The 22,117-nt window shown below is 36.2% G+C and overlaps 1 protein-coding gene across 1 annotated transcript in view; it reads left to right on the forward strand.

Annotated features, from left to right (window-relative positions):
- The window catches only part of CPD (carboxypeptidase D), a 73,754-nt gene extending 54,398 nt beyond the window's left edge, over positions 1–19,356 (forward strand). Inside the window, exons 12-21 of the mRNA XM_068531592.1 lie at positions 810–1,133; positions 3,132–3,327; positions 5,643–5,778; positions 6,694–6,825; positions 7,638–7,733; positions 7,838–7,902; positions 11,567–11,698; positions 12,241–12,426; positions 12,728–12,827; positions 15,230–19,356. Of these exons, the coding sequence (XP_068387693.1) occupies positions 810–1,133; positions 3,132–3,327; positions 5,643–5,778; positions 6,694–6,825; positions 7,638–7,733; positions 7,838–7,902; positions 11,567–11,698; positions 12,241–12,426; positions 12,728–12,827; positions 15,230–15,456 (1,594 nt within the window). The 3' untranslated portion in view covers positions 15,457–19,356. The remainder of the gene's footprint in view (positions 1–809; positions 1,134–3,131; positions 3,328–5,642; positions 5,779–6,693; positions 6,826–7,637; positions 7,734–7,837; positions 7,903–11,566; positions 11,699–12,240; positions 12,427–12,727; positions 12,828–15,229) is intronic.
- The last annotated feature ends 2,761 nt before the right edge of the window (positions 19,357–22,117 follow it).

A 22,117-nucleotide genomic window follows, 5' to 3' on the forward strand; every position in this document is an offset into this window, starting at 1 on the left:
TTTACTTGAAAAGAAAAAATTAACTTATGACCTTTTCCCTTGGAAAAAACTTAACATTCCTTATGTTCCTCCTCCTTTACAAATACCTTAGAACTGGAGCCACCTTACTTTTTAGTCGAAACTTATCATTTTTATCCTCTTGTAGTTTTCTTTTTTATATTTGATACATGTAGGTGTTCCCACAAAATATTTTCCCCTCCCCCTACTAGCTCTCTTATTTCTGAAGAGTTAGTTTGAACACTCATTGAAGTAAGGGTAAATACATGGAAACATTTAAAGTTATTGTTACCTTTTTTTAAAAAATGTTTTTCAAATATCAAGTGGTCTGTAAATGAATGGGTTAGAACTTTAAGGAGTAAAGAAGTCTATTCTGGTTTTTTTCAGTTTTGGCATAGTATTGGAAAAAACAAAGCATCAAGGTATCTGAAAAATGGGGCAAGAATGATGCGTTTGGCAGAGAATGTCCTAAGTTAGTACTTCTCAAACTTTTTCCACCATACTCCCTGATGACAGACAAGTGAACTCAGATTCCAGGAAATATGGGAGTATACACTGCAAGCATGAGCTTTCTTTTGAAGTCATATATTTAATCTTAAAAACTCATTTATGTTTTATAGTCTACCCTTGTATGGTCTTCGTTAATGTTTAAAACAAATCTTAAATTATCACAAAGTTAACAATTTGACCCTTTAGGGAGATGCACCACATTTATCTCAAGGGTTCACATATCCTCTGCACACCTCTGTTTTCCCAGGGTTTGGGTACTCCAGCTGCAGAAGCGTGGCTCTGATCTGTCTCCTTTATTACAGGTATAATCCAGTTACCAAGAATGTGACCGTAAACAGTGAAGGTGCTGTTCAGGTCAACTTCACACTTGTTCGATCTTCAACAGATTCAAACAATGAATCAAAGAAAGGCAAGGGGGACAGCACCAACAATGAGGGTGCCAGCGATCCGACTACTAAAGAGTTTGAAACTTTAATTAAAGACCTTTCAGCTGAGAATGGTTTGGAAGGCTTCATGTTACGCTCCTCCTCAAATCTGGCTCTTTATCGATACCATTCATACAAGGACTTATCAGAGTTTCTGAGAGGACTTGTGATGAACTATCCACATATTACAAATCTTACCAAGTAAGTGTCACCTTCTTGCTGCCTTGTTTTCCTCTTTCTTTCTCCCTTTCTCCTTCCCTCCCTCTTTCTTCCTTCCTTCCTTCCTCTCTCCCTCCCTCCCTCCCTCCCTCCCTCCCTCCCTCCCTTCCTTCCTTCCTTCCTTCCTTCCTTCCTTCCTTCTTTCTTCATTTTAAAGAGGTTACATTTAGCATAAGCCACATTAAATGGTTCTTGTAATTTATTTAGAGATATTTGGGAGCTGAATGTATAGAGAGTTGGATTTCACTTATTTTGAAACAGATGTTTGCTTGGAGATCTTTCTAACAATGAATCTTGGAAACTTTTATGAGAAACATTGGAGCAGAATTACTTGCTAGTTTAGCAATGTGTGGCCTGTGCCTCCAGAAAATGTAAAATCATTCTTTCTAATGATTACCTTGATTTCAAAACCCTTTCTACTTCTCAGCTGCAGATTCACATTCTGACTAAATATTATTTAGTTTGTTTCATTTTGCTGGGGGCAGGGACAAATTTGGAACTATGAGCTCACTTGTCAGGGATCATGTTTAACCTTTTCTTCAAATTAGAACATGAAGCCTGGTTGGCTGTCATTTTCTGTGCTTTAGTCTCTACTCAGAGTCATGGTTCCCTGAAGCCTTAGGGACATATGTGATTGAGGGTTCTGGGAAAACATGCAGTGCTGGCTTATGTAAAACTGATGGCTGAGACAAGTTTTACCTTCACTTCTTAGGCTTCTCTGCTTCACTTTCACTGTCTCAAAACTATTTCCTTGATTTGTTGATTCCTATTATTTGCCTATCTTAGGGCCTTTACATTTTGCCCTGAACTTACAGTTCTCTACTACAAACCTAATGAACATTAACTAGCCTTTCACTTTGTCACTTTTTTTCCTTCATTGGTTCTTTTAATTTTACCAGTAAATTTACTTTCTCAAATACTGGTTTATAATGTCTGTAATTGCAAAGACTGGTATTTACTTTGGCAATACCAATTACCTCTCTTCTGCAACTGACTCTTGAACATTTCTGCCCAGGTCAGGTTTTAATACTGTCCATGTTAGTGCCATATAGACGTTACAGACTTTCTTATTTTAAAACAAAAAATTGGACATTATTTTGCTATCCATTTACTTAGTTCATTTAAGTTTTTTTTTTTAACCTTTCAATTAAACATGCACTTCTTAGTTAAATATTTCCCCAGCAAATATGCAACACCTGCCAGTGGTGGGACACAAGGCAGTTTTAGGTGGTCCTCCAACGGTTGCTAAGTATCATTAAATACCATTGTGAGAAAGCGGTACTTTGTCTATTCTATTAATCCTCAATTTAATGCCAATATTTTTTTTTCTATCTAACTTGTAAATCTCCCTTTATATCAAAGAAAGCAGGCCTTTTAAATTAGTTTTGCTGTAATCTTGGTACTTCATTTAAAGTATAAAATGTCTTATTTGTTTAAATTAATTTAGATTTTAAAAGTAAGGTGCTCTGCATTTGTGTATATTTAAATATTTCCATAATAAAAATTTAAGTGAGTTAACTTAAAAGACATATGTTAACTAGGGACTTCCCTGGAGGTCCAGTGGTTAAGACTCCATGCTTCCAGTGCAGGGGCTGCGGGTTCGATCCCTTGTTGGGGAACTAGGATCCCACATGCTAGGCGGCACAGCCAAAAAAAAAAAAAAGACATATATTAACTAAAGAGTAGTATAGATTATAGAAGATTGGGTAAATATTATGAAGATGATAGGAGAATGACAATTTGGAGGAATGTTGAACTAAATCATAATCTTTCCTAAATCTGAGAGTATCTCACATCTATTTGACTTTCTTTGATTAAGGGAACCTAATTTTCTTAAAGTATTCTGACATAAAGATTTACTCTTTAAAGACTTTTTAAGACTTTTCAAATTTTGTTCTCATTTGTTTTTTTAAAATCTGTAAGGCAGCATTAACATAATACTTGATTACTTGCTGACTTTTTGTTTCTGGTTTTTGAAAGTTTGGGACAGAGTGCTGAATATCGTCACATTTGGTCCCTTGAAATCTCCAATAAGCCCAATGTATCTGAGCCTGAAGAACCAAAGATTCGTTTTGTTGCTGGTATCCATGGAAATGCTCCAGTTGGAACTGAACTTCTTTTGGCTCTGGCAGAATTTCTCTGCCTAAACTACAAAAAGAACCCAGCTGTTACCCAAGTAAGAAAATAGCCTGTTTTGACATGCTTTAAAAGGAAAAAGCTCAGTGATACACTGATATCAAGGCACCTTTTTTTTTTTTAATTTAATTTCCTGTTAGATTTTATACAAAGGTACTTTTAAGGTCATTATAAACTTTACTCTTTAAAAATGGACCTTGGTATATAGTCATTGTTAATAGTGTCTTTCTATTATATTTCTTTGTATATATTAAGAGCCATAGAGGAAAAAAATAATAAAGATTTGCATTCAGTCCTCTATTCCTTTATGTTACCCTTCCAATCTTTACTCAAAGTGATGTATATTCTAATTAGAGGGACTTCCATTGCCAGTTATTTATAACTAGGACACTATATTGAAAAATGAGGTAGAAGAGAAATCGGGTGTTTTTTCATGTAATAAAGATGAAATTATTGGACACCTTGGATGCTAAGAGATTTTAGAAAAAGTGATATGGCAGTGCCAACTTTAGTCGCCCATGACTATAGAATAGAATGTTGATCCAGAAGCTGGTTATGTATGATTAAGCAACCTAGTTTCTGTGTTGTCTTAGGGAAAGGAAGGAAAGAGTGTGCATCTGTCTACAACACTCACTAATTGGCACTGTCTATATAGAACTTAGGAAAGGGGAAACGAACTAGTATTTGTTTAATACCTACTATGTGCTAGGTACTTTACATACATCATAATTTAATCCTCAACCCTGCAATTATGTTAGCTTCATTTTATAGATGTGAAAACTGAGGCAGAGATATTTGGTAACTTACAGGTGGTCACACAGCTACTAAGTGGTAAAGCAGGGATTTAAACCCAAGCATGTCTCACTCTAAAGCCTGTGCTGTTCTGTTTTACCCTATTGCCTCCCCTGAAAGAAATTTGGAAAGAATTGATGTCATGATTAGGATCCCATGACGTGGGATTAAGTGAGATGAACTTAAATCAGACTTGATCAAAAATTATTTTACCATTTTCAGCAGAGCAGATCCCATTGACTTCTTCATGTGAGTTGCAGGAGTATTTCAAAGATTTTTGTTGTTGTTCTTTTTTAAAAGGGAGATTACCTAGGACAGTGGTTCTCTACCCTGGCTATACATTGAAAACATCTGGGAAGCTTTTACAAACACCAATGCCTGGGCTCCATCCCCAGAAGCATCAATATTTCTTTAAAAGCTCCTTAGGTTATTCTTACATTTGGCCAGAGTTACTACCTACTGATCTTAAGGTTATAAGAGACTATATACCCCAGGTAAAAACATCTACCAGGAATTTCAAAACTCCTAGTTTATGAGAATTTGCCTCACTGGTCTAATCAGGCTTAGATCACTTTAGATTGCCATTTGTTTTGAGCTAAGTGCCAGAATTGTCTGGAGAGTTCAAGAAAATATACATATACCCAGAGACATATGGTTAAGCCCAAGCATATAGGAAAAAAATCTCCCTCAGAGATTCCAGAATAAATGAATTAAATAAAGGATTGCAAATATATTTTCAAGCTATTGACAATTTTACTAGAATAAATAAACCAGGGATCACTTATTCTGATTTGCTATTAGAAATATGTAGGATGAATTATATCAGAAATTCATGCCATAAATGTAGGTATTAACACCTCTGGATATGGCTCATCTGAGGGAGAAATTATGGGTAAGACAAATATCCTACCTCATTTTTTTTTTGATATGCTGATTTCAACTCTTCTGTCTCAATGTTTCCAGACATACATTGATATTTGTCACATTATAGGTTCCAGTTTTTAATCTGGAAGTACAATATTATGAAAACAATATTATTGTGTTTATTGTATTTGTATTATTTTTATTTATTGGTCAGTTATTTTTATTTATTGGTCAGTTATTATTTTTATTTATTGGTCAGTTATTATTAAGCCAGTGGTCAGCAAACTTTTTCTATAAAGGGCCATATAGGATATATTTTGGACTTTGTGGGTCAGATGTTGTGTGTTGCAACTACTCAACTCTGCCACTGCAGAACAAAAACAGTCATGTGAATGGGCAAGGCTGTGTGTCAATAAAACTTTATTTACAATAGCAAGCAGCAGTCTGGGTTTAGCCTACAGACAGTGGTTTCTGACCCTGTTGTAAGTTATTGGGAGGTCTCTGGGAACAGTAGTTGTGCAGTTTTTTGTTTCTTTTTTAATTTTTTTGGAGCAAGAGAGAATTTTATTTATTTTTCAGTTCTGCCTTTTAAATCTGTGTTTAAAACAAGCAATAAAGACTTTCTGTTTGAAGCATGGGAGGGTACCTTTTGATTCCACATAGAGCTAATAAACTCATTGATTTCTGTTTCTGTTTTAGTTGGTCGACAGGACTAGAATTGTGATTGTACCTTCTCTAAATCCAGATGGGCGAGAGAGAGCACAAGAGAAAGACTGTACTTCAAAGATAGGACAGACAAATGCTCGTGGCAAAGACCTGGATACAGACTTCACAAGTAAGACCAATATTTGGGTCATTAAAGTACTTTGTAGATAATTTTATTTCTCTTTGCTAGGAGATTGGTTGATCTTATTTTATAGATGAGTAAGGGGTGCTTTCTTGTCTAGGATGTACAATGTAAATGAATAGAGACATCTAGAAAACTTTTCAAATTTTTCTTGTTTTTCATTTGCAAAAGTAATTCAAGTTTTCTTCTTAGAAATTCAATCAATAATATTGGGGGGGAGGTTTTCATCATAGTCATACAGAGATGTATATTCTTTCTACTCTTATATATGAGTGTACACACATGTACGCACACACACGATGTATGTGTGTATTGATTTGAAGGGGCCTGTTTCTTATTTACTTAAATAGGATCATCAGCTATACATATTGTTCTGCAACTTTTTTACTGGATATTTCATTGACATCTATCTATTTCAATACTCATAGATCTCTAACATTCTTATTAATGGCATCTTATGCTATGAATATATGGTAGTACTCTAGTTTATTCAACAGTTTCCCTTCTGATGGACATTTAGTTTCTTTTTAATTTTTTGCTCTTGCAAACAATGCTTCAGAAAATACCCTGATTTCTGAAAATCTTATTTTCTTTCAAGGACGGGTTATTATTTTTTAAAAGAGGATATGTCCATCCCTTTTTGTTTCCAGTAAGAATTTTCTTAAACTTGGTTAGAGTCAGTAACCTTTCAACATTATCCTAAAGTGTGTAAAACTCAAAATAACCTACCTCCTAGGATGTATCTTTCTTGCTTGAGGGAGTGGCTTATGGAGTAATAAAGTATTTATCTACAGATTTTGTAAGTTAGCCTTTTGACTGTGCTCAGGTAGGAAATATTTTCTTAGCTGCTCATACTAAAATTTTAAAACTTGATATTTTATGTTTGACATTTCTATTTTTTAGATAATGCCTCCCAACCTGAAACTAAAGCCATCATTGAAAATTTGATTCAGAAACAGGACTTCAGTCTTTCTGTTGCTTTAGATGGTGGTTCAGTGTTGGTCACATACCCATATGACAAGCCAGTACAAACAGGTATGTAGAATGTCACTTTACATATATACTATTTAAGCTTAAATAGGAAATTTCAATTAGGTAATATCCCTTCTAAAATTTTTTTAAATGGTGAGCATTTGAGCACACTGCATGAATAAACGACCTAAGAGGACTGTACATACATCAACAGTTCAGTTACTTGGAGGAGGGAGCCTAGCTTTATTCAGTGTAGCCATGATGGCCTAGCTTTATTCAGTGTAGCCATCTTGTCACATCTGCTCAATTTTTACTCCATAAACATTTATGGAACAATTATTATGTCTCTAGACATTGGAAATACAAAAGTGAATAAGGCACAGTGCCCACCCCAAGAAATCCATATGATGTAACCAAACATTAACAATACAGAATTGCCCTCTCCTGCTTTAAACCTTGACTGACTGGTTGCACCTTGTGGTGAGTTAAACAGTTGCCTGTTGAATCTCTCTGAGGCCATTGTATATGGAGATAATTTGTGTTGCTTTCAATGCAGCTTACAAGGAATATTGTAATTAGGCCACAGTCGCCCCCAAATGTAGTAAAACATACCAAAATAGGTTTGTATTTTAGTGTGATAACTTGTTAAACTCGCCGTTAGTGCCTTTTAATATAAGGAAGATGCTTATCTTCTTGGTCAGATTATCTTGGGGTGAACAGAACTGTGTGCTTAATTTTAATAACTCCTCAATAAACTTCAGTGAGGTACAAGATTTACTAGAAGGAAAGGAATATGACTTTTGTGTCCATGAAGTTGAACTTGGAGAAAAATCTTTTCAATTTCTCCACTAACTTCTGTATTTTTCTTTTTGTAGTGGAAAACAAAGAGACTCTAAAGCATTTGGCATCTCTTTATGCAAATAATCATCCATCGATGCATATGGGTCAGCCCAGTTGCCCAAATAAATCAGGTAGGTATTTTCCCTACCCTTTGTTATTGTTGTTGCTGTTTTGGGAGAGGATGAGGACTTGCCTTATGATCTTGCTGATCCTACATCTCTCAATGCTTTTATAGATGAGAATATTCCAGGAGGAGTAATGCGTGGAGCAGAATGGCACAGTCACCTGGGCAGCATGAAGGTATGCTTTATAGAATACGGTGAGAATGGAATTATAAATACGTATTGGACATTGAGTGAAAGAATAGGTGACTTTTCTGATATAGTAAAGTGAATGGCATCTGCTTTGTGGCTTCCTTGACATGATAGCCCTTAAATTAACTAACCTCTGACAGCAGTTTTTTTTGCCATTTTAACCATTTTTAATTATAACTTCAGTGATATTTTAATTACATTAACAATGTCGTGCAGCTATCACCATATCTATTTTCAAAACTTTCATTACCCCAAACAGAAACTCTGTGCCCCAAAGCAGTAACTCCCCATTCTCCTCTTCTCCCAGCCCCTGGTAACTTCTAATCTACACTCTGTCTCTATGTATTTGCCTATTCTGGATATTTCATATAAGTGGAATTGTACAATATTTTTTTTGTGTCCAGCTTTTTTCACTTAGCATAATGCCTTCTGGGTTCATCCATTCTGAAGCATACATCACCTACTCCATTCCTTTTTATGGCTAAATAATATTCTATTGTATGTGTAGATCACATTTTGTTTATCAGTTCATCTTTTGATGGACAGATGTTTCCACCTTTTGGCTCTTGAAAATAATGCTGCAGTGAACATTTGTGTACAAGTATCTGTTTAAGCCCCTGTTTTCAATTCTTTTGAGTATATACCTAGAAGTGGATTTGCTTGTCATATTGTAATTCTCTGTTTAACTTTTGAGGAACCACCAAACTTCCACAGCAGCTGAACCATTTTACATTCTTATCAGCAATGTATAAAGGTTCCAGTTTCTCCACATCCTCACCAACATTTATTTTCCATTTTTTAAATTATAGCCATCATAGTAGGTGTGAAGTGGTATCTCACTTTAGTTTTGATTTGCATTTCCCTGATGACTAATGATGTTGAGCATCTTTTCATTTGCCCATTGGCCATTTGTATGTTTTCTTTGGAAAAATGTCTATTCAAATCCATTGCCCATTTTAAAGTTGGGGTTTTTGTCTTTTTGTTGTTGAGTTATAAGAATTCTTTATATATTTTGGATACTAAACCCTTACCAGATATTTGATTTGCCAATAGTTTCTCCTCTTCTGTAAGCTGTCTTTTTACTTTCTTGATAATGTCAAGAAAACTTATGATGCACAAAAGTTTTAATTTAGATGAAGCCAAATTTGTTTTTTTCTTTTGTTGCTCATGCTTTATTGTCATATCTAAGAATTCATTGCCAAATGCTAGGTCATAAAGATTTACCTCTCTGTTTTCTTCTAAGAATTTTATGGACTTAGCTCTCATATTTAGGTCATTGATATATTCAGAGTTGATTTTTGTATATGATATGAAGTAGGAGTTCAACTTCATCTCTTTGCATATGGAAATCCAGTTGTCCCAGCACCATTTGTTGAAAAGACTATTCTTTCCTCCATTGAATAGTCTTGCCATCCTTGTCAAAAGTCAATTGACCATAGATGTATGGGTTTATTTCTGGATTCTCAATTCTATACTATTGGTCTATATGTCTATTCTTTTTTTTTTTTCTTTTTTTTATTTTTGGCTGCGTTGGGTCTTCCTTGCTGCCCGCGGGCTTTCTCATAAGCGGGTAGGCTTCTCATTGCGGTGGCTTCTCTTGTTGCAGAGCAGGGGCTCTGGGCACGCGGGCTTCAGTAGTTGTGGCGCACGGGCTTAGTTGCTCTGCAGCATGTGGGATCCTCCCGGACCAGGGCTTGAACCCGTGTCCCCTGCGTTGGCAGGCAGATGCTCAACCACTGTGCCACCAGGGAAACCCCTATATGTCTATTCTTATTCTAGGACCACTGTTTTGAACACTGTAGCTTTGTACTAAGTTTTGAATTGGGAACTGTGAGTTCTCCAACTTTGTTATTTTCCAAGATTGTTTTGGCTATTCAAGGGTCCTTCCAGTCTCACTTGAATTTTGGGATTGGCCTCTCTTTTTCTGCAAAAAGGCTGTTGGAATTTTGTTAGGGGTTGTGTTGAATCTATAAATCACTTTGGGTTGTTTTGACATCTCAACAGTATTGTCTTGCTATCCAAGAATACAACACGTCTTTCCATTTAATGTCTTCTTTAACTTCTTTCTGAGAGCATTTTCATTTGTTGTCCATCCATTTCAAATTAGTCAGGAGTTGTTAGCAGATGGGTGGTTAGCTCATCATTCCGTTCACACGTGCAACCAGAAAATTGACTTCATTCCCTTCTCTGCCTGCCTTCCCTCCTTTATTTATTGAGAACTTGCTGTGCGTGAGGCGCTTTTCTATATGAAAGATAGAGAATATTCTGTGGCCCATTATACAAATAACTATGTTACAGAATTAATCACTGTGATCTAGAAGAGATCTCAATGTGCCATGAGAAATTAAAGACAGAAAAGGTTACACCTAGTTAGTGATGTAGCCTTCTTTTCCTAGATGAGATGGCATTAGGGATGCAGAGATGGTGAACCAAGACATCCGTAAAGAGGAAGCAGTATGGGCAGAGGTCAAGAAGCAGTCTAATATGTACACACTGCTATACCAACAAGGACCTACTGTATAGCATAGGGAACTCTGCTCAATACTCTGTAATAACCTAAATGGGAAAAGAATTTGATAAAGAATAGATACGTGTCTACATATAACTGAATCACTCTGCTGTACACCTGAAACTAACACAATGTTGTTAATTGGCTATACTCCAATATAAAATAAATTTTTTTTTTTTTAAAGAATCAGTCTACATTAGTTAGAATATGGGGTGTAATGGAGAGCAGCAGAAGACAAGAATGGAAAGAGAGTTTGAGGCTTTGAATGCTTTGTTTTAGTAAGGAATGGGAAGCCATGAAAGGTTTTGAGCAGGGATATGGTGACATGATCTGAGCTATTCTATGGAAATCTTTTAACAGTGGGTTAAGATGGTTTGGAGGAAGGAGAGACTGTGTTTAGAATAGCCTAGACGAGAACTACTGAGGGCCTAGATTAGAGTAGCGGCAATGGGAATGGAATCAAGGGATGAAGTTCCAGAGATATTGTAGAAGTGGAATTCACAGGATTTGCCAAATTCTGGATGATGGCAAGAAATTGAAGTCAAAGACAAAATATTTCATACCTGTGTGAGAAAATGAGTTACTGTCATTAACTGAATTAGGAAGAAGAACGGGTTTGGGGGGAAAAAGTAGTAAGTTAGATTTTGGAACCTGTCCACGCAAGTAGTTCCTACCTAAATAATTGCTATATTGCTGTATGGTAGGCTCGAGCCTGCAGGTTGAGGGTATCAGAGAGCAAATACTTGTGCTTTTACCTCTAAGAACTCCAAAACAGCAGTAACAGCTGTGAAGTTCCAGGGTTTAGAGGGAAGCTGGCCCTCTGCATGTACTTATTCATTTATTCAACAAACCCTAATAAGAACCCCTCTACTGCCAGTCACTGTAGGAAGCACTGGAGATATAAAAATGAATTAGACATAGTCCCTGGTCTTAAGAACTCTCTTAGGAGTGGCCATGTTTGTGACTGGCTATAATACCAAGTGGTTTATTTATATTTGCTGTAAAATGCTTTATAGATTCTTTGTTTACATCACCCAGCTTTTCTTTTTATTCCATTCATTCCATTTGTCATGTTACACAGCCTCATTCTTACTTTTACTTATTAATTTTCCTACATTTGTTTTTGAATCTTATATTCCAGGATTATAGTGTTACCTATGGCCACTGTCCGGAAATCACAGTATACACAAGCTGCTGCTACTTTCCTAGTGCAGCACAACTCCCTTCATTGTGGGCAGAAAATAAAAAATCTCTTCTTAGCATGTTGGTGGAGGTGAGTCTTTCCCTTTTAACTAGAAGCGAACTCCCAGGAATATGGTCAATGAAAACCTTTATCAAAATATTTTCTTAATCTTTTACCAAAATTTTGTATTATTTTAAATGTATGTAGAAAGGAGAGTTTTGTTCATTTTTTATTGCCTAAATAGGTGCCATGAGTTCACCTATCTGATGTATATTGAGGTAATTTAACCCTGTGAGATGCTGCAGGCTCTTCCATTTGAATATCACACGGAGTTACTCGATACAGTGTCCTGTGGTGGGAAGTAAAGCATTCGAGACGTCGGAAGATTTGGGTTCGAACATTTTAGGCTTTGACTCTGTCAGAGGCCTCTCTCCCCTTATTTCCATCTCTGTGCCTCTGAAGCAGTGAATGAGTAGCAAACAAGGTCAGAGTCAGTGGGGAGGGACGAATAAGCTAGACTTATGGAGGGTTTTGTTGTTTTGTTTGTTTTTGTCAGGCCTCAAGTTATGGCCTCTAGAATATCTGGCATTATGAAAACATAAATTTATATCTTAAACATTTATTTTTTTAAGGTTCACAAGGGAGTTCATGGATTTGTTAAAGATAAGACTGGAAAACCAATCTCTAAAGCAGTCATTGTGCTCAATGAAGGAATAAAGGTACACACAAAAGAGGGAGGTTATTTCCATGTACTGTTAGCCCCAGGTGTCCATAACATCAATGCCATTGCCGATGGGTATCAGCAACAACATTCCCAGGTAAGAAACTCAACTTGAGTGGTCTCATGTAAATTTTTATTATTAATAATACTTATATTTAATTTGAAACTCTTGTTAGAAAGCTTGTGGGGAATAAAGAAAAATGTGACCACCTCTTGATTATGATATCTTGTTATCTTTCTATCCTTTAGCAACAAAAGGGAAATTTTTGTAGCATTTTGTGTACTTTAGATGACAATGAACCGTCTCCTTGGCTTGCTATAAAGCCCCTCGGAATATAGTGGGGATACAATATCCCTTAGGTAAACTTTTTCCTAATTCTGGCACTTTATCTTCCTAGGTCTTTGTGCATCATGATGCAGCCAGTTCTGTGGTAATAGTCTTTGACACAGATAACCGGATATTTGGTTTGCCAAGGGAGCTTGTGGTAACTGTATCAGGTAAAAAAATTTAAATTTTCAGTAGTTGAAGTTAAAACCAATCCTGACATTTCAATTTGAGAGTGGATCACCTCCATAATCACCTGAAACTAATCACTTTTCTTCTAACGTCTCCTATCTAAACATGATTTTCCTGGAACACTATTTTCTCATATGTTCTCATGGCTTGCCCCATCACATTTTCAGGTCTGTACTCAAATGTCACCTCCACAGAGAGGCCTTCCCTGATCACCCTAGCTAAAATAGTACCCCTGTCACTATCTCACCGCCACTTGTTTCTGTTAAAGCACTTATCACTCCCTGCCGCTACATTTTGTATTAGTCATCTATTGGTCTGTATTCGATCTCTCCCACTAAAACATAAACTCTGAGAGGGCAGGGATTTCATCTGCCCCCCAGTGCCTAGAACCATGGGTTGGCATGTAGTGGGTCTTAATGAAGAGTTGTTGATTGAATGAATGATTTGCTTTATACTAAGATCATAAGTCCCTTGGACTTTGACTTATATTAGTTCTATTTTTTCCATGATCCTGGAAGGAGGGAATATTTGTTTTCTCCAGGCTTAATGTGTGCCATTACTTGAATCACTGAAAGTTTAGAAAGAAAAAATGTCGTAAAATAATAAGTACTCTGCTGTACTGTATCTTTTGACACAGAGAACCTTGGTTCATTTCTAAGTACAACTTGGACCTGATGCAAAATAACCAAGTTTTATTACAGGGTGTGTTGGGGAGAGATCCTTAGTTGAGAGAGAGTGGTATATTGGAAACATGGTCAAATCATAGAGCCTGTTGTGGGGTGTTTACGGTAGAGTTCTTTTTTTTTTTTTTTTTTTTAGCGACATGAAAATTTTTTACTCTGAAGTTTAAAAGTGCTGAAGATAGGATATTAGAAAAAACAGAATATTTATCTAAGAGAATAATTTCACTTAAAGTAAAAATATATTCCACCACAAACTCTCTAATAAGTTTCAATAAGATAAAGCAATTCAATAAACCTATAAAGAACTTAGTCCAATAACTAAAATTATTTTTATTTTCTTATGCTCCTTTTTAGTATTTTTTGTCATTATCGTCATCAACCTGCATTTTTTTTTTCACACACACACACACTGTATTTTATTTTTACAAGAGATAAATAGACTGACACCAAGCATTGTAAATGGATGACCACAACAAAAGCAACAGTGATTGCAATTACCAAACACGAAACACACTCATACTATGTCATAATATAGACATTCAGTCCAGTAATCCTCCACTGTAACAGCTCCTTTACTTTGTAGTGAAAATTGATTTGTATATTCTTTGCCTCTGAGTCCTTGCGGGATTTTTTTTTTTTTTTAATTCAAACAGAAAGTCACAAAAATTATACTCATCCTCATCAGTTCACTCAGTCCCCTGTAATTAATTTTTTTTTTCATCTTGATCTTTTGTTAGCACCTTTATGAGTTCATCAGTTTTTCATTAGAGTTCTGAAAATGCTTATTCATTCAGTTCAGCAGTACAATCAGTTGCCAGAAACCTGTACTTGTCAGAGTCTTTTCCATGAATTCCTTGAAGATGAAACTACGGTAGAGTTCTTAACTTGAATCGGATAAAGCATAAATCACTAAGTGCTTAGAAACATAGGAGCTGGGATTCAGTTTAAATCTGGCTCTGCCACCATTTGCTGTTGTGAACTTAATTTTTTTTTTAATATTTGGCTGCGCCGGGTCTTAGTTGCGGCACTCAGAATCTTCGTTGTCGCATGTGGGATCTTTAGTTGCGGCATGTGGGATCTTTAGTTGTGGCATGCATGCAGGATCTAGTTCCCTGACCAGGGGCCCCTGCACTGGGAGCCTGGAGTCTTAACTACTGGACCACCAGGGAAGTCCCATGAACTTAATTTTTATTATGATTTTATTTGTATTATTTTCTGTTACTTAGACTGTTATTCTGATAACCTTATGTAAAAATATTTTAAATAAATGAGGGATTTGGGACGAGATGAAAATTTACCGGAAAGGAAAAGTGGAAGTCATTGATTGATGAAAAGCAGGTTACACAACAGTAGACACAGTTTGATTTCATTATGGTAAGAGAAAAAATAATAGGTGTACATACACACACGTGAAGGAAGATCCAGAAAAAATATGCCCTAGGGTTGTTAAAAATGACCTCGGGGTAATGGAGATGTGAAGTGGAGTTTGGGGTTTGGGTTTTTAGTATTTTGCTTATCTGTATTTTTCTAATTTTGCACATGATACATGTACTACTTCTGTAATAAAAAAGGTTGTTTTTAAGTGAATGAAATAAAAATAAAATAAATGAAGGGCATAATATAAAAAGTGCTATTGTAAGCAGCTGCTTATTTATATTCTTCAACTAGAACACCACTCACGTGATGGTTTTGGTTGACAGGTGCCACCATGTCGGCATTGATCCTAACAGCTTGCATTATTTGGTGCATCTGCTCAATCAAGTCTAACAGACACAAGGATGGCTTTCATCGGCTCAGGCAGCATCATGATGAATATGAAGATGAAATTCGCATGATGTCAACTGGCTCCAAGAAGTCTCTCTTAAGCCATGAGTTCCAGGATGAAACAGACACTGAAGAGGAAACATTATATTCCAGCAAACATTGAAACACACACCTTGCATCTCTCCCAGCATAAGTACCAAGCAAAGTTACAGTTCCTTTTGGGAGACACTGCATTAAGAAGAGAGACTATCTTGCTTCTTCAAAGAGCTTTGGGAAGTTAACTTGCTAAATTTGTATTCTCTGTGAATTTGGCTGGCAGTTTTGAACTTCCCCTCCTTAAAGTACTCTTACCTTAAAAAAAAAAATCTGCTTTCTATTTATGCAGAGATGGGACAGCCACTTTGTTTTTCTTCTTAATTTAAGCTGAGCTGTTTGGAGCTTATGCTATAACTGAAGAAAGCCAACTAGTGGATGTTGTATTTTGCACACCAGGTGTTTACTAGTGGCTTTAGCTTTTTCTCTTTATTTTAAATGGCCAAAAGAATCCAGAAACATTAAGGCAGGGACAGCAGTCAGAATCTGACATAAAGCTTTAAAAACTCGAGGTTTTTTCAACCTATTGAGGAGTACTTTTCTCTAGTTATTAAATAGCTGGAGTTTCTCTTATTATTCAGGTTTAATGGAGGCTGAATTGATTTTGAAACTTATGTAACATTAGGAAATGATTAAACGGGCTTCTGTATTTGGCTTTCTACCTGTTCCAAGGCTAGATCAGAACTGGTGGGCTGTGCTCTAAGCAGGATTTCACTACCTCTTGTGTAAGGTTTAGCAAAGTTGTAAACATCCCCATTTTAAGGGAGAACTTGTTGACTGTTGTAAAAGATCTCAGTGTCCATTTGCGTAGAGCCGAGAGGGAGATCTAGCAAAAGCTAAAACTCGTGCTGCCTATCTTTTAACTTGGTAAAAACCCACAGGTGCTGTTGCTTTTATCTGTGAAGCACTAGTTTATTCTAGGAATGCCTAATTCTTTACTATTTCCTAAATTTGAACCTTTTTCTATGTTGTACACTTAGGGTTTTCAGATGACCTGGCAATCGACAAGATCTGAATTCTAGTGAAAATACCTGGAAGCGTGGAAGAGACCTACTTGCACATTCTTAACCTACATTTGAACGCAGAATATCTACACTTCCTGTTAGCCCAAGCCAGCGCCCTATCATAGCATCCTGTTATTGAAATAGCTTGGCCAACCTTATTCGTAAAGGCCTCTGCGTGTGATTGGGTTCTTTGTCCAGTGTTTCATTTGACAGTCTCTTCTTGATCAACCAATTTTGTTAAAAGTTCAGTTGAAAGCACTTAATATGGCTCCCTCCATTAAAAAAAAAAAAAAAAGTAACACTGTAGTGAGAAAGTGTTATCTTCAGTGCCAGTGGGGTTACTGCAAAGGCCTAAAAGATTTGCGTTTTATTGTGTCTGTCATATCATACTATTCAATGGAAATGATGCTTTTTGTAAGTATGAGTCTTACCAATGATCTAATGGTTTAATACCTTTGAATGTTTTAATGGCCAAGTTGCTGCTGAACTTGTACTAAATCAGGGGATCAAAAAACTTGCTCTCATCTTTTCAAGTTGTATTCTATATCCATTAATGTATCTATCATCCCAAAGCCTTCATGTGGAGTGCTTTACCACCCATCTAGGTCATTCAACCAAGTATTGTGAGAAATGTACCCAAAGTGGCTTCATAAACAGAGATTTGGTTTAGCAGGAATAATGAAGTCATGACATTTATTAATGAGTATCTGTGATCTAATTTGGGTGGGTCCAGGTTAAGCCATTCTGGTATTAATCCTGTTATTAACAACTCGAAATTTTGAGCCCTTGCCACCCCACTCTTAGCCCACCACGTACACAGAACAGAGTTTGTGGGGTGCTAATACTTAATGAAATATACATGATTTAATTTCTTCTAATAATGCTCTGCATTTTCCTTAAGGGGATGATGTGGTGGTATTGCTCTTTGCAGCTTTATTTTTGAGTGCAAAGTCAGAAAACCAACAAAGGGCCTATGAGTGGCTGGCTCTGCTTGGGACATTGCAGGTAGAAATGAAACAAAGTTGGCATGACAGCCTTTCCTTTATTAGCATTGGTCTTCACTAGAGGATGCCTTTTAAATTCATCTCTGTCTTAAACATGTCTTTCACTGTACATCACAGTGGCTGGAGTCCATGCCTTTTAAGCATGTGTAAACTATTTTTAGAGATGAACGTACAAATAGTTCTTTTAATAATTTTTCCTGAAAGGGAAACCAAATTCTGCGATGAATCTTGAATCTCTAATGAATTTCTAAATAATGCATTGCTCTGGAAAACAAGGCCTTCTCAGCCTGTGTTACCTGTTAACATGAATGTACAGGATAATGACTACTAAGACTGTGTTCTCTGCCCTGCTTTGTCTTTTATTTGTGGATCTAATCTAATATTAGACCACATCAACTGCTTAAGGCGTTGAAGCCATATGGCATGGGGAATGCATTTCTTCAGTATTTCTCCTAGAGACTTTCCATTTCCTTGGAGTCATGGAGGCAAGTAAGTATCACAGTATTAAGAAATTTGCCCAAGCCTGAGTTGTGCCTTTCTTTACTCACAAGGCTTTTTTTTTTTTGTCCTGGTGATCAGTTTGTAAGCCTTCTTCCCTCCCAGCTCCTTAATAAAAGCAAAGTGATTGAGTAGGTAATGTTCAAAGTGTCTGCCTATGTAAATGCACTTGTACTGATTATGCAGTTCAGTAAGATGAACTCAAGTTAATTTCAGAAGGAAAGACCCTTTAGTTTTGATGTACTTTGCTGAACATTTGAGTAGTAGTTGGGATCCCATCCAGTTGAGGAATGCTTGCAATTCTCTTTGGAGGGGATGTGCTTTGGGACTTTGTCATCCTCCAGAAAGGAAACGTAATGTATATTTGGCCCAGTGTGATTGATTGGTTAATCTTTGGTAACTTTCACCTGAATGGGATTTGCTGAATTAATGAATATTGAACTTAAAACTAATTATGAGTTGACAAATAAATAAAAGGTAGTGCTTATGCCTGAGCTTATTGTGTTTCTGAGCTAACACCAGGTTACTCAGTAACCAGGACCTGTTCTTCTATTTCCATTTATTCTCGGCAGTAAATCATTTTATTTTCTTGTGGCCTGAAGTGCATTTGTGCCAGATTTTGTCCCTGCTGTATTAAAAGCTTCTTGGCTATGAATGCTGTAATAGTGCCCTATGTTATGGTTCTCTGGTGGAATTGTTCTTAACAGTAGCAACTTTAATGTTACTACAAAAAAGTCCACTATGGTTGATGTTCAATGATCTTCTATATAGCAAATTTTTGATAAGTATTTGGTTTCTGATTTGCTTTAATTAAAGCAGATTTGGGGGGGGGTGATTAGAGCCCTTGATTAATGTCAGCTGAACTTGGATTTCCAGTTCATGAAGAAATGTTTCCCAACATCCGATCCTCCTATTCTTAGCAATAATTCATTAATATTCCACTTGACTTTCAGAATATTATCCTAGTTGATTTCCATTTGGCAGAATCTATTGTGAAATTTGAAAATAGGCTACCATTTTGAGGCATTTGGATATAAATTATATAAATATGTATGATTATGGCTTTTACAACTGGCATAACATGAGTATACTAGCTACCTTCTATGCTGGCCATGCTGCAGACTTTCTGGAGGTATGCCATAATGGTATTTTTTTACACACAGATTAAAAATCAACTTTTCACCTCCCCATTTTTTCAGAGTGACATTCCCCAGCTCCACAACAATCTATAGCTATTTATATGAGGTGCCCAAAACTCAGTCATCTCAAGTGCTTCAGTCTTTGGTTCATTTTCATGCACTGTGCCTTCAAAATGAAATTTTTAAAAGGGACTTTAAACAAAGTTGAATAGTAGTTTTGAAAAGTCAATCTGTGTAATTTATGTGAAATCTAACTGTAATGAGGGCCTTTCTGTTTTTTATATGTAAACAGATCTACTAATCCTGTATAAAAGTTATTTTATGATGTTTGTCTTTCTTTGTGTTTTGTCTCATAATCTTTTTTCAAAAGCAATAGACCAGAAAAATTTACTGTTCCAATTCGAAAGTTATGGATTTAGTTTTTCTACCTATATGAGGGGAAAAATAGTCCCAGGCAAGGAATACAGGTTGTTAGCTGCAGAGTGTTTCTGTCTTCATGAATTGATTTAAAATAAAACTATGTTTCTGGAATAATTACATAGTAGCCACAGCTCAGCTAGATAGATATGTGTCCAGTCATTCCACAATGAACATAATAAAAGTGGCCATTGAAAGGTTTATGTACCCATTTCAAGGTTGTTTGTTTAAAATTTGGTTCTTTTTACAGATGAGCCGAGTTAGAGTAATGTGTCCTGGCACTTTTAGGCACAGTGGCAATGAATTTAATATCCCCTTTTCATTTAGCAATAACTTGTTGATACTGCTGCTCTAATAGGAATTGGGAAAACAAAGTTATATAAAAAACATGGGCTCTGCTGACAAGGAATTCATACTCCAGACCAGAAAACTAGAAATGGGAATAAGCTGTACTTCTATAGTGACTGGTTCCTCTGAAAAGAAAGTCTGCTATAGAGGAAGTACAGCATAGAGATCTGAGCATGGACTTTGGAGTTGAACCAATCTCAGACTGACTCTTGGCTCTTCTCTTGCTTCCTATGTGACTTAGTTTTGTATAAGCTGCTTAACATTCTCTGAGTCTTAGTTTCTCTACTGGTTAAGGAATAATACCTGAAAGGATTATAGCGGGAATTAAGCGAAATAATGTTAGCAAAGGGCCCAACATAATATTTGACTCAGAATTGAATTACCATGGTAACCAGCATCATTTGCTGTTTTCTGATCCCTGTGAAAGAAAGTTATTTTATCAAATATATGAACAAAGATCTGTTTACAGGTGGCCTTTTAAATTTAGAAGAAACCCCTAGACTTGAATACTAAAAATAAAAGTTTCCATTATGTGGTTCCATAAATTGTCTATAGCACGGCAGTAAAGTTTTAAATTGTGCCAAATGCTTCATATTTGTTTTTAAATAAAATTAGATTATATTTATGCTTATTCAGTGAAAACAGCCTTACTTAACTGCTGCGAGAAATATGAACCATAATGATGGCTCTTTTTCCCCCAACGTTTGAAATATTTTCCTGAATTTTTGTCTGGAGTTTTCTCATAACTCAATCAAGAAACTTTTGGTTTGTGTTATAAATAGTAACCTACCGATTATGTTCGGTTTTTCAGATTTCTAGAAGCTGATGGTTCTCAGCAAAGTAAACATGAATGCTCAATGCTAATGCACTACTCAGTTATGAATAAATGCTATCATGTAGGTCTTCATCTCTTACTCTCACTTGCAGTTAGAATGCCAACTGATGCTATGCTGTTTACAAACCTCAGATAAATACACCATTACTCCCAATCCAAAAGCAATGAAATCAGCCTATAAAGCCAAATTTTAACTTTAGTATCACAATTTCCACCTACATTAATCAGTAGAATGTTAAAAGCAAGCATGTTATTTGGCATTGTGCCTGGAATCCTATTCCCTATTACTGTGTAAACAAATGTGAACGAGGCAAGCAAGAATTAGAGTAGAAAGTCGTTCAAGTTTAGAGGCCAGCCTGGAAAAAACTTGAAAGCAGAAGGGTGAGAAGCTTGATTAGATTGAAAAATGTGATAATTGGAAGTGGGAGTATATAGGGATGGATGCCTCAAGTTCAGCTAAGACAGTTTATTGATTCAATTAGAAGCCGTATGAAGAGATTTTGATACAGTCAGAGCTGTAGGTGGAAAATAAAAGTAGTAGGAGGAGAAATTTAAGATACAACATGTAGAAAGAGATTATGGATTAAATAGAAATTGTTTTAACATGGATTATATTCTGTGATTGTCACTGAGGTTGAGCCAAAGTGAAAGAATCACAGGGAAGGTCTAGATTGCTAGATCTGAACCACTACTAATTTCGAGTATTTGCAGTTATTGCAATATTTATAAGTATTATCATCACTTATTTTTGTATGATTCCTATTAGAGTTTTTCAAGATCAACCGACTTCTGATTTGGTGTTTGAAAGATGGCAGGTGCCCAGAAAAATTGATCCTAAAGATAGTTAGGGAATGGGATAGATGGGGAATGGGCATATTATGGTAATAGCTGAATAGGATGACTGCTAGATTTTAAAAATAATTTAGAAGATTTAGATTTCCAGAAAAGTTGGGAAGATAATATAGAATTGGCTGCTGGACTTTTATTTGGAGGATGTGGGTGTTGGGAGGGCAGAAGAGAAAGGATTGTACAGTTTGCTATTCAGCAGGACTTGAATGGAACACATTTGAAAAGGAGTGGGCATAGGAGGGAACACGATGTCTAGAACCTAGTCAGGTATGTAGAGCCTGGGTAGTCAAGCCACATGGGACTACTTCTAGTTCAACTCAGATCTTCTCTAGTGGAAGGTATCTCCATCCTAGATTTGGAGATCTCACTATTTTTCAAGAGCGATGACCAAACATGGACAAAGATAACTAAGCATGTAGAGAAATCAGACACCACCAGTAAAAAAAGCAGAAAAAGTTCACCAGCTTCAGATGATGACATTATCAAACACTGTAAAGCAAATAAACTTACTGTTTTCAAAGAAATAAAAGATAAACCTGAGACTATCACAGGTAAAATAATAGAACTTCTAGAAATGAAAGTACAGAAACTAAAATGGATAGTTGCAATGGCAGTTTGGACACAGAGAAACAGAAAC

The sequence above is a fragment of the Eschrichtius robustus genome, chromosome 20 (genome assembly GCF_028021215.1).
Source record: "Eschrichtius robustus isolate mEscRob2 chromosome 20, mEscRob2.pri, whole genome shotgun sequence".
NCBI lineage: Eukaryota > Metazoa > Chordata > Mammalia > Artiodactyla > Eschrichtiidae > Eschrichtius > Eschrichtius robustus.